The sequence below is a fragment of the Phycodurus eques genome, chromosome 6, assembly GCF_024500275.1.
Source record: "Phycodurus eques isolate BA_2022a chromosome 6, UOR_Pequ_1.1, whole genome shotgun sequence".
NCBI lineage: Eukaryota > Metazoa > Chordata > Actinopteri > Syngnathiformes > Syngnathidae > Phycodurus > Phycodurus eques.
Genome location: NC_084530.1, coordinates 18,733,468 through 18,747,114, shown reverse-complemented (window position 1 = coordinate 18,747,114; position 13,647 = coordinate 18,733,468). Strand labels below are relative to the sequence as shown.

Sequence of the window (13,647 nt, the reverse complement as noted above, 5' to 3'; positions counted from 1 at the left end):
GCCTGCAGATGGTTTCAATAAAGAAACTTCACAATTGACAGTGAAGTCAGATGATATTTTCCACAGAAGCTGGTGCAGGGAAAATAAAATAGGCCAAGACAAAAAAGTGTTTTGCGGAAGTAAAGATGGAATGGTTAGAAATTCACGTTATGTAACATTCACACCCACATACAAAAAAGAGCACCACACAAATATTTCCCTTATGCCACACAAAAAGCTAATAAGTGCGAACTAACTTTATTTTTTGCCTTTGCGAAAATTAAATACAAAGACCTGTCAACCTTACTCATTATTTTCTTTTCAAACTTTCTCTCTCTAAAAAAGTTAAATTTTTGTCATAAGACTAAAATGCTCATATGACTCAAGTGATATTTTCAAGCTAAATATAATTTACTTGAAAAAATATAAATAATACCTTTTTTTCTTTAGAGAAAAATTACAATTTTAAAACAACACAATTGTCATAAGAAATGAGAACATTTTATTGACTCTAGAAAGACGTTTCTCTTAGAAAAATACTACTTAAAAAAATTAAGGCAGTAATCGAATGACACTATTACTACTAAGAAAAAAAGTCTCATTTTTCTTAAAAATTACAACTTCTCTCAGAGGATTTTTTTTCTTGAAATAACTAATAAAATCCATCCATCCATCCATTTTCTGTACCGCTTATCCTCACTAGGGTCGCGGGAGTGCTGGAGCCTGTGCCAGCTACCTTCGGGCGAGAGGCGGGCACACCCTGAACTGGTTGCCAGCCAATTGCAGGACACATAACATAAACAACCAACCATTCGCACTCACATTCACACCTAAGGTGAATGTAGGTTGATCTTCAATCAACCTACCACGCATGTTTTTGGGATGTTTTTGGGATGTGGGAGGAAAACGGAGTACCCGGAGAAAACCCACGCAGGCACGGGGAGAACATGCAACATGGTCACAAAAATAGAAATTTCGACCAAAAATATAACTACTTACATGAGGAAAAAAATATTACAGTAATTTTTTAAAGTTATATATATAAGTTATATTATTCTTGTTATATTATTCTCTATTCTTGTGAGCGATGTGACATTTTGCTTAAAATTAATCCTGTCGTAAGACTACGATTTCCATCTTTCACAAGTCATTTTTCAGTCGTCATTCAGAAAAAAAAATACATTTTCTAGAAAAATAAATCTTAAGAAAATAACCTACTTTTAACACACACACACACACACAAAAGATCATTATTCTCATAATAAATACATATTTCTTTCCTGGAAAACAACAAATACATGCCCTGAAAAATAATAGTTTTGTTTTCTAAATAAATAAAACATTATGGTCGTAAGACTATGATATTTAATACGTTAATTTTCTAGAAGAAAATAAAATGTTTTAAGAAAAATACTAAGGTTTTTGGGAGATTGTTTTTATTCTTGTAAGAAATGCATAATTTAAAAAAAAAATCGTATTTTTTTTTGAAAAAATAATTAATAATTTTAGAGCAAAATATGACTCCCTCCGTGGCTGCCCTGGGCTCCTGTCCTGTGTTGGAGCCTCATCTGGGTTAGTGGTTAGACTGGGAGGAGGGACGGAGGCTTTGTGCGGGTGCAGCCAGGCGATGTCCAGCAGGAAGTACAGAAGAAGCAAAACCATTACAGTAGAAGAAGAAAACAAATAGCCTGCCTTCTTTTCTCAGCTTCATGTAAACATTTCCAGAAAAAAAACACCAATCAAGTCAAACAGTGCAAGCAGCAACTGAGCCACTGAAAACTAGAGTGAGCTAACTCCACGTCTGTCATTTTTATGTGAAGAGCAGGAATGAATACTTATTAGCCATATGTTTTATCTGATGACTGTTCTCAGTCAAGGTTTAGTTTCAATTTTGGGAGTTCATTATTGCACTCAGCACTTTTCCTGATTTGTCAAGGCAACACTGGGACAACTCCCATTTCCGAGACAACCATGCCCGTGACACCAGGCTTCACCTTGTACAACAACATCCCAGACAGCAAAATAATCCCAGACGGTGATGTTCAGAGATCGACAGAAGACTCAGAAAGTAGGTAGCGCTTTAGCCTGGGCGCCAGTGCATCTGTATGTTAGTATGAGTGAATGCTATTTAGCATCGTTCATGAAATATTGATAGATTTCACTGACATTTGGACTAAACAATTTTTTCCCCAGTTTCTTTTCTGTCAGATGACAAAAGTCCCTCAATGGTGGATAAAGGTGTAAGCAATATGACCCAATATGAATATCCGATATGATCTGATTCATTATATTTGTCAAAATGTCTCTAAAAACAAGTCTCCAGAAAAAGTCGTCATTGCCATATAAATCACCAAGATATACATGTAAATCCCCAATATTTTACTGCAGGCATAAAACTTGAAATGCAAATGTAATAAAACACAAAAAAATCCTATACAGCGAGGCTGTTATGATTCGATTATGATCATGTTGAATCAACGTTTGGGACCAAAAGGTAAAGCTAAACTAAGATAAATACAAATGTTAAGATAGTAATATCGAGCCCTGCAATGAGCTAAATGCTAACATTAGGTTCGTTGTGCTACGCTTGAAACTAAATGCTAACAGAATGGTGACAACTGTTTGCTCAAACATTAGCATTTAGCCATGTTTTGGGCTAAAGGCTACTGTTTAAGCTAACATGCATTGCCAAGAGACACCCTTTGAGCTAAATGCTAATGTGTGCGTGTGCCAGTGTGTGTTGTTCTCAAACCTTTGCATCACGTTTAGCAGTTGTTAGCTTCTCTTTACACTTATGTGACAGTTAATGTTTTAAACACGGTGACACTTTGACCCTGAAGGGCATTATTTATTTATTATTGCTATTCGGTTCATTCATTTCGAAGTTTCATTTATTGTTACTTTTTCAAATATAATTCAATATGATCTCATTTCCATTTCTTTGTAATAAAATTCGGTTTATTTGTATTTCGAATTTGTTTGGTTCTTTTTCTTTTTTTTAAAACTATCCAAGTCTTGTGAATGGAGGAGTGAGAATGACGGATGAGAGGTAAGGGAGTGTGGGAGAGCCTCTGTAATGTTGTGTGCGCGCGTGCATATGTGTGCATGTGCGCGCGCAGGAACAGAGAGGCTGAGACTTTCTCCTCAGTCGTAGTGGAGCACCAGAACTCCTCTTTTTCGTCTTTTTCTTTTCGTGGGAATAAAAGGTAAGAACCCCTCGAAAGTAATTTTGTGCACGTGCATGTCGTCACTGTAGTAAATTTTGCACAAGAGAACGCGCGTGCACGGGATGGTGGGGGTTGGGGGGGGGGGTGTAGGTTGCTTTCGCCTGCTTACGTGGCCAGCAAAGTGATGTTAGTTGATGTGAGCGTCTCGGGTTGGGGGCGCGCGCGCGTGGGGTTGTTGTTAAACTGTGGGGTGACGTCACTAGTGTGCACGTGAACGGTTTGCGCAAACTGCATGGCAGAATTTAAATGGGACACATCTGCGTATAATACAATAGAACGCACGGTAATGTACTGTTACGTAGTTTGAATGTGATTTGCATTATTCACACTTTAAATACGGTGGGAAGAATCAACACTAACAAACTGTGTAAAAAAAATTCTTTTTAAAACGGTATGTATACTGTGATACATTTGCAAATATTTCTAAAATGTATTATGTGGGGATTTTCATGGATGAAACCAATTTTTATTCCAGCTGTAATTTAACAAAATGTGTAAAAGACAAAACGGTTGGAATACTTATGTGATAATGAAGTTATATTTTTATTTTTAATGAATTTGCCAAAAAAAATTAAAAAAACATTTCCACTTTGTCTTAATGAGGCCATATATGGATAACTCTAAGAGAAAATAACAATTTAATCCTTTGTAAAATAGGACTGACGCATAACAAAATGTGGAAAAGACAAAGGGTGAATACGCACGATATTTAAAGTTTACTTTCATTTTTAACTAATTGACACATTTTTTTAAACTGCTTTTTAACTTTAACACTATTGGGCATTATGTGTAAAATGTTACATTTACATACAATTTTAAAATAATTTATTTCATTTTGAAATATGGCTATAATATGACAAAATGTTTTAAAAAAGTGAATATGATGTTTGAGTTTTATTTTTAATTCATTTGCAAAAACATGTAAAAATAGTTTTCCACTTTAACTTAATGAGAAAATATGTGGAACATATTAGGGGAAAATAATAATTTAATAAATTTAGGAATATGGTTGTAACAACAAACTGTGGAACAAGTGAAAAGCGTAACTGCACTTTATATATTATTTGTAATTATTAATTTACAATTAGTTGTCACTTTAATATTACAGGGTATTGTGTGTAGAATTTCACAGGATTTTTTTTTCAATTTCAATATGGCTGCAATGTAAAAAAAAGTTTTAAAAAAAAGAAAGAAAAGAAAATATAGTATTTTTTTAGCTTTATTTGCTTTTAATACATTTGAAAAAGAAATTCTAAAAAAAATGGTTTCCATTTTAACGTAATGATAAAATATTTTGAACATTTTAAAGGAGAATAATACATTTTTGGAATACGGATGTAACATGAAAGGTGCAACAGGTGAATGTTGTTATATTTTTTTTCATAGGTGCATTTGAAATAAAAATAATATACTATCATATACTGTTATATAGTAAGGAGAATCATTCACACTTAACATACTGTACTGTGTAAAAAAAACATGAATTATATCTACTCCTTTGTGAGGACAAATCTTTATTTTTTATTTTTAATATATTCACGAAAAATGTTTCCGCTTCCTCATACTGACATGCAGCGAATTGTAAGGGGCATATTATTTTTTTAAATTTGTGTTTGCATACAGCTGTAACGTAAAAAAAAATTGTAATAATAAAAGGGGTGAATGCACGTGATATTTGGATTTGTAATTTTGAACAAATTTACAAATATTTCTAAAACTAATAGGAAATCATGTGTCGACTTCTAAGGGAAAAAAACTAACTCAATTGATTTTTGAATATGGCTGTAACACAACAAAATGTGCAGGGGGGTGAATGCATGTTATATTTGAGTTTTTTTTTTTATTTTGTTCCACTTGCAAGCTGACAGACCAATGACAGTATTCCATTGATGTTGCTTACACAAAGCCGACCTTTAGCTGCATTTGGCAACAGTGCAGAATGATACAAATCTTGTTTATTTACACAGACCAGCACAATCAACTCTGTTCTTGACTCCCATCCAAATTGGAACTGCATACTTTGGATGTTATCTACAGTAGAACACAGATAATGGAACAGAGATGACATCGTTAGTAGCTTTTAATTTGTTGAAGTTTCAAGATTGTCTTTGACGTTTACAAAAACACGTCAGGTTTGTGGAAGATGCTAATTTATATCTGATGTTTACCACAACACGTATGTTACGTTTGTTGATGGCTCCAAATTTTTTGTTGTTGTTTACTAATAGAACATGTACGTTAGGTTGATGAAAGAGTAAATTGTCTCGATGTTTACCAAACACAAACCCGTAAGTTCGGCACTGAATGTGGAAGACGCTAAATTGTCTTCGATGTATACGTTAGACTTGCTGAACACTAACTTATCTTTGACGTATGCAAAACCACGTACATGCAGTTTGTTGAAGAATCTAAATTGTCTGTGGAAGATGACAAATTGTCTTTGCTGTTTACAGAACCACTTAATTAGGTTAATTGAAATATTTAAGTGGTCTTCTATGTTCACGAAAACACATACATGAGGTTGATTGAGGACTCAATTGTCTTTGATGTTTACAAACACGCGAACGTGGGATTAGTTGAAGACTAAACTGTCTGTGATGTTTACAAAAGACATATACATGTGGGATTGTCTTTGATGTTCACGAAAATGCGTACTGGGGGTTTGTTGAAGACTAAATTGTCTTTGATGTTTACAGAAACACATTAGTTACATTAAAGTAGCTGTTTTTTATGTTTACAAAAACACGTACACCACATTTTTTTAACACTAAGTTCTCTTTGATGTTGACAAAAATAGTCATTGAAGATGTGAGATTGTCTTTGATGTTCACGAAAATGCGTACATGGGGATTGTTGAAGACTAAATTGACTTTCATGTTTACAAAAACACGTTAGGTCTGCTGACGATAAATCATCTTTGATATTTATGAAAAGGTAGCCTACATTAGGCTTGTCGAAGACTACATTGACTATGTTACAAAAGCATGTACTGTAAGTGAAGTTTGTGGAAGACACTAAATTGCCTTTGATGTTTACTAAAACATTTTAAGTTAGTTGGAGATGTGAGACAAAAAACAAGTGCATGAGCACATTGTTCACGACTAATTTGTCTTTAATGTTTACAGGAAATATATCTTTGTTGAAGACGTAAAAATGTCTTTGACGTTTACAAACTCACGTACCTTGAATTCATTGAGAGTTTCTTTGTGTGATCGTGTGTCACGTGCTTGATATTGCGCGATGACGTTGTCGGTCGTAGTTTTGAGTGACTGCCTGGGCTTCCTGTAGGTGTCCCAATACTCTTGAAAACATGTGCATTCACTTTAAGTGGAACACAGAACAGAGAGGTTAGCGTATTGTTTGAGTTACATAACCCAATGGATACGGACGGGGAGAAAGCAACATGGACCAACTGTACTGTATGTCTTTTAAAGTGACTTTAAAATGTTATGTATGTTTTTCTTTTCTTTTATTCTGTGTGTGACTGTGTGTGTTCTGCTATAAAATGTGTGTGTGTGGTCAAATGTATCGTTTCTCTGGAGGTGAAGCACAGCACCAAAACGTCTGCTTGACATCTATACATACGCTCCTTTCTTACAGTCAGGTGGGAGGTGATAGATACAAGTATATATGGCCATCTGATTTAAAAAAAAAATGTTTTAATAAATTTTTGAAAATGTTCTAAAATCCGTTTTGCACTTTGTTTTTATGGTGCATTATGGGTAGAATTTTTAGTGGAAAAATAACGTAATCCATTTTGTAATAGGGCTGTAACCCAAAATGTTTTGGGAAACAAATGGAACTTACACATGTGATATTTGAGTCATTTTAAATTTAATTTGAATTAATTTGCATGTTTTTAACACTTTCTAGAGAAGTTTTTCCCATTTCATTTTATTGATGATATATAGGGAAAAACGTTAAGGGATAAAATAAACCTTAATCCATTTTGGAATACAATTGTAACATAACAAAATGTGGAAAAACGGAAAAGGGAGCATGCATGTGATTTTTCATTTTTTTATTCATTTACAAAAACCTTTGAAGTTGTTGTTTTTTTCACTGGAGCATTATACTGTGTGTAGAATTTCAAGGGAGTTAATTTATTCCATTTTGGAATATGGCTGTAACATAACATAACATAATGAAAAAGTGAAAGGGGTGATATTTGGGAATGTTCTTGATTTAGTTATTTTTAAATAATGTGTTTTTTCAAATATTTAGCCACTGCGACATTCTGTGTAGAATTCTAAGAAAGAAAGAATATAATTCTAAGGGGGGAAATTTAATACATTTGGAAACATGGCTGTAATGAAAAAAATAAATATTTTTTTATTTTTAATACATTTGCAAAAATAAATCTAAATGGTTTTACACTTTGCCGTCATGAGGAATTTGGTGTACAATATTAAGAAAAAAAGTATAATTAAATCCATTTTAGAATGTATCTGTTACATTACAAAATGGCAAAAAACGAGCAGGGGGAATACTTATGCACAGGTAATTTTTTTTTTCATCAATTTCCAAATCATTCTTTAAATGGTATTACACTTAGTGATTATGGGGAATTTGGTGTAGAATTTTTAAGGAAAAATATAATTGAATCAATTTTGGAATACGGCTGTAACATAACAAAATATGAAAAAAACATGAAGGGAGGGGGGGTGAATACTTGCACACTGTGATGTTTGAGCATTGTTCCGCCTGTGTCCACCGCATCCCAGGTGTTGTCGTCCATGATGTCGCCGTGTTCGAGGTTCCTGTTCCTGTTCCTGCTCCCTTTGGTGTGCTGCCTTCCGTCGCCGTCCCGGCCTCCCTCGCGATACTGCCGCCGATGCTGCGACCACTTGGATCCTCAGACCTTAGGCTCCGCTCCCTACTACCGCCCCGCCGAGGTCCGCACCATTGTCAACATGACCATCCTCAAAGGTAAATGATATACCCCTAATTCCATGTACACAACAGCACCAAAGGCTCAGTTTTCATGCTTAATTTATTCCTAAACATCTGACGAAATCCAAATCGTACACACACTGAAGCATTATGTGCCATAAGAAATAATGTAAATCCAATTAATCTGTTCCAGGCTCCCAAAATAAGAACAAAAAATATATTTTATAGAGAATACTACAGTTTTACAATGGGAAATGAATATAAATGGATAAATGCACATTTGACACTTTCGGTACATCGGTGTCAGTGCTGTTTACACAGAAAAACATGAAGGTGGAAATTTGCTTCGTACCCCCATTCAGTCTTGGTGACGAACGGAATTTAAGGCTGTGCACCAGTGCACAAAGCAAGGTCCATAAAAACATGGATTAGAGAGAATGATGTGGATGAACTTGAGTGGCCTGCACAATCCTGACCTCAACCCGATAGAACACTTTTAGATGAATTAGACCGGAGATTGAGAGCCAGGCCTTCTTGTTCGACATCAGTGTGTGACCTCACAATTGCACTTCTGGAAAAATTGTCAAAAATTCCGATAAATGCACTCCTAAACCTTGTGGACAGCCTTCCCAGAAGAGTTGAAGCCTTTATAGCTGCAAAGGGTGGACCGAGGTCATATTGAACCCTATGGATGAGGAATGGGATGTCACTTAAGTTTATATGTGAGTCAATGCAGGTGAGCGAATACCTTTGGCACTATAGTGTGTCCTCTCATTCCGTGTATTTTACAACAAAGAGTAACACGGGACAAAAGGGAAAAATTACTACTTTTCTAGGCACTGTGAAACGGGCTTCTGATACAATATCCAGGTTTAATTCTTCCTCCCATTTTGTGTTGTCTGTACAGCGCAGGGATGCAGAAATTAGGTGGAAAATAACTCACGAGAGTCTCAAAGGACTTCACAGTTCACAAAATTCAACATTTCCTGGTCTAGACCCCATATACACACATATATAATATATGTCAGGGGCAGTAAACGATTGGATTTCAGTTGACAAATATAAATGTCCCTGGCAGTGAATGCGTTAATACATAACAAAAATGCAGACTTTTGAGATTACCGCCAAAAGCAGAAAATTGCATTTCATAACCCCGTTCCGTGCCGTTTGTACATAACAGCAATCCGTTTGACAAGCGACAGAAATACGAGCAGAGGGGAGGATTAGGACCTACAAGCCGGTCAGTGCCTGCCAACATCCTGACAGGCGGAAGACGGTTTTATAAGAACATGTCATCAGAGTCTCAGAACAGAACTTGTGGTCCAAATCACGTGAGCACTCACTTCCTCCTCACGTTTACTCGCGTCGAGAGCAGCCACGGTCACGCTGGCCACAGGAGGAACGTTGAGAAGTCCAACTCCTGATTGTTGGAGCCGCAGAACATTCCGGGCCACCACCACAAGCTAACTGGAGTTTAGGGGTTCACAACAAAGCCCAACAAAATGGAGGAACAGACGAGCAGGAGACCTGCATTAAGGCATCAAGGCATTAAGGGATTAGGTTTTATGAGAATTCCATAAGGGGTGAACATTTTCCATGACCTGTCTGTGGGGAAAAACAAACACTAACGCTTAAATGACTTTCTTTTCTAACCCTAATGTTCTTAAAACTAACCCAAACGAACCCATAAACGTTAACAAGTTAGGGTTAAGGTTTAGGTTAGATTGGAAGAGGAAAAATGCTAAAGATACAAATACAATTACAAAAACAAAATAAAATTGACAAAAAAAAACAAAAACAAAAAACATGTAAAACTAACTTAAAAGGTAAAACAAATTAGAAAAATATAATACCTAGAAAATTACAATTGAAATAAAAATGTGACATGTAAAAAAGAAATGTAAATAAAAAATTAAAAACAAGAAATAATAAAGATAATTAATTTAGAAAATAATAAACATAAATTGACAAATGTAATAACTGAAAAAAATGTAAAAGAAATTTTTAAAAAATGTAAAAGAAAAGTAAAAACTAAACAAGTTAAAGGTAAACATTTGAATAATTAATTTTAGTAGATAAAGTAGATAAAACAGCAGCACGGTGGACGACTGGTTAGAGCGTCTGCCTCACAGTTCTGAGGACCAGGGTTCAATCCCCGGCCCCGCCTGTGTGGAGTTTGCATGTTCTCCCCGTGCCTGCGTGGGTTTTCTCCGGGCACTCCGGTTTCCTCCCACATCCCAAAAACATGGGGATGTGGGAGGAAACCCCGCCTCCTGCCCGAAAACAGCTGGGATAGGCTCAAGCACGCCCGCAACCCTAGTGAGGAGAAGCGGCTCGGAAAATGGATGGATGGATAAAAAAAAGATAGATAAAAAAAAAGATAAAAAAGATAGATAAAACACAAAAACATACTTACAAATCTAAATAATAAAAAATAAGTAAGAAAAAAAAGAATAATACATTGACCATAAAAACTAATTGAACTTAAAAAAGGGAAAGCTGTTCACAAAGTAAAAAAAAAAAAAATAATAATAAAGATTAGAAATAATACTTATTAAATTAAAAAAATATTAAATAGAAATAAAAAGTGAAACCAAGAAAATATTTTTTAAAGATCAATAAAAAGTGAAGCTTAAGAAAAAATACATTGTAGACAAAATAAATGTTTAATTTTAAAAAGTAACAATTAAATAAAAGGTAAAAACATTTTTTTTAAATAAAAGAGAATAGTGTAACTCTAAATTCCCGTAGGTGTGCAAATGGTAGTTTGTTTCTGTGTGCCCTGTGATTGGCTGGCGACCAGTTCAAGGTGTATGCCACCTCTCGCCTGAAGATAGTAGTAGTAGTAGTAGTAGTAGTTGTGAGGATAAGCGGTACGTAAAATGGATGGAAGAATAGTGTAATAAATACATTTACTAAAATAAAAATGAGAAAAACATACTTTTTAAGTACATAATTTAAATAAAAATCAACTAAATTACATGAAAAGATATTTTGCACCCCAACATATATAATGAAGGGGGTTAAAAATGAGAACTGAATTCTAATTGTGCCTTTGCTGTGCCCCAATGCAGGCGATAAGGGCGACAGAGGGGACAAAGGCACGCCCGGCAAGCCGGGCGCGGAAGGCCCCTCAGGCCCGCCAGGACCAGCGGGCCCCCAGGGCTTCAAGGGCCAAGCGGGTGCCCCGGGGGACGCCTGCAAGAACCCGCGCGCCGCCTTCTCGGTGGGCCGCCGCAAGTCCCTGCACAGCGTGGACTACTACCAGCCGCTGGTGTTCGACACAGTCTTCGTCAACCTGCACGAGCACTTCAACATGTTCAAGGGCAAGTTCTACTGCTACGTGCCCGGCGTCTACTTCGTCAACCTCAACGTCCACACGTGGAACTTCAAGGAGACCTACTTGCACCTCATGCACAACCAGGAGCAGCGGGTTATCCTCTACGCGCAGCCTAGCGAGCGTTCCATCATGCAGAGCCAGAGCGTCCTGATGGACCTGGAGCTGGGCGACGAGGTCTGGGTGCGCCTATACAAGCGTGAGCGCGACAACGCCGTCTACGGTGACGACGTGGACGTTTACATCACCTTCAACGGTTACCTGGTGGCCCCCGCCGTGCAGTGACCTCTGATCCAACCCCTCGGAAAAGACTGGAGTTGCCCGAACCCAATAAACCTACAAAGGTTGCACAGCATATACAGTATGTGCTTTGCACTTGAAATAAACCACTTGCTAGAAAAAAATATGACTTTATTTTTGTCATATAAAAATGTGACTCTGAAATAAGAAATTTCCCACCAACAAAACTTTTTTTTCTTTTTTTTTTCTTTTTAAAAAGACAAAAATTACTAAATCTTCTTTAAAAAATGCTTTTCTAAAAACACTTTGTCTTGAAATACAAACACTTTTTAAAAAAAAAAAAGTTATACTTTTCTTAAAAAATACATTTTCTAAAAGAAAGCATGCCTTCCTTCTTGATTGATTTTTTTATGATTATTTCTAAAAACAAATACAAATTCTTTACTGAAAAAAACATTTTTCTAAAAAAAGTACAACTTATTTTTTAGAATAAAATACTTTATCTAAAAAAAGACTTTTTTCTTGAAAAAGACTTGAAAAACTATGCTTTTTTCTTGATTATGTTTGATTTTCTTCCTCAAAAATGTGAATTATTTCTTGAAAAAAAGAGATTCCCCCCCCCCCTCTAAAAATACACCCCCCCCCCCCCCCCCACACTAAAACATTTCTTATGATTTTAGACTTCAAAGAAAAACGTTTTCCAAAGCCAAAACTTCCCCCACCCAAATTTATGGCTTTTGTCACAAAAAAAGTTAATTCATTATTTGTTTTAAACAAACTCTGAAAAAGTGTGTATTGAAGTGCATGTTTTTCCGTTCTTGTGCGTGTTTTGTGTATTTTTGGGTGTGTTTTTTATCCCACTCTTTTTTTGTAAGCTTTATTCACGGCCCTGCGGTCTGTAGCCCACAGCTCAATAGCGCTCTCTGGCGGCACTTCTTCAAACTGCACGCACGGCCTTTTACTGAAAATCCATCCATCCATTTTCCGTATCTTCACCAGGGTCGCGGGCGTGCTGGAGCCTAGCCCAGCTATCTTCGGGCGAGAGGCCAGCCAATAGCAGGTCACATATAAACAAACAACCATTCGCGCTCACATTCGCACCTACGGGCAATTTAGAGTTTTCAATTCACCTACCATGCATGTTTTGGGGATGTGGGAGGAAAGCGGAGTGCCCGGAGAAAACCCACCCAGGCACGGGGAGAACATGCAAACTCCACACAGATTTGAACCCCGGTACTCAGAACTTTGAGGTAGATGTGCTAACCGGTCGTCCACTGTGCTACCGTTTACTGAATACAAAAGTCGTAATCTGAGAATTAAAAAAAAAACAAAAAATTATGAGAAAAACAGTTATAATACTGAAGGTGGACTTTGCAGCTAAAAAACACTTTGTCATACGTTAAAACTGTCTGTATGACCTGACAGTAGAAAAATCCTCTAATCCTCTAAAGTTAGAAAAAAATTAGCTGGTGACACCAGTTTCACCAATTGACATGCAATTGGGCGGACGTGTCTATCATAACAAGACACATGAAAACGAGTCCTCTTGTTCTTCGTGACTCATTTAGAGTTTCTGCACGAAACCTCTGTCAATCAAAAGTGAGATTGATTTATTATGGGACTTTTGGATACAACTCTTATTTGTATTGGATGGTGTACCTAATGAAGTGTCCGCTGAGAGCATGAACAGCAGTGACGAGTTCAAAGATCAACATCCATTCAACAACCACATGACAATGAGAAAATGTGGGTGAAAAGTTGGATGGCTTGTTGTGACTCAAGCCGTAATAATAGCTCGAGATTGGGCGTGGGCAAACGTTTGTGGTCAAGGGTCTAATTTGGTTTTTACAATGGACACAACATGAGCTTAAAAAAAAATAAAAAAATAGGAAGCAAAATGAAAAGCACGTATCGACAAATGTTTCATTTTAGATTTTATTTTAATACTTTGGCACTCTGTGACATAAAAAA

At 36.3% G+C, this 13,647-nt stretch overlaps 1 protein-coding gene across 2 annotated transcripts; it reads left to right on the top strand.

Annotated features, from left to right (window-relative positions):
• The first annotated feature begins 3,101 nt into the window (after positions 1–3,101).
• c1qtnf6b (C1q and TNF related 6b) lies at positions 3,102–11,893 on the top strand. 2 transcript variants are annotated; one of them, XM_061678937.1, is made up of 3 exons: positions 3,102–3,185; positions 7,931–8,135; positions 11,174–11,893. In XM_061678937.1, the coding sequence occupies exons 2-3, from the start codon at positions 7,943–7,945 to the stop codon at positions 11,719–11,721; spliced, it is 741 nt and encodes a 246-aa protein (XP_061534921.1). In that variant the 5' UTR covers positions 3,102–3,185; positions 7,931–7,942; the 3' UTR covers positions 11,722–11,893. The 2 variants fall into 2 exon arrangements, with proteins under 2 accessions (XP_061534921.1, XP_061534920.1); XM_061678936.1 differs by lacking the exon at positions 3,102–3,185 and adding an exon at positions 6,471–6,625.
• Positions 11,894–13,647: the final 1,754 nt, after the last annotated feature.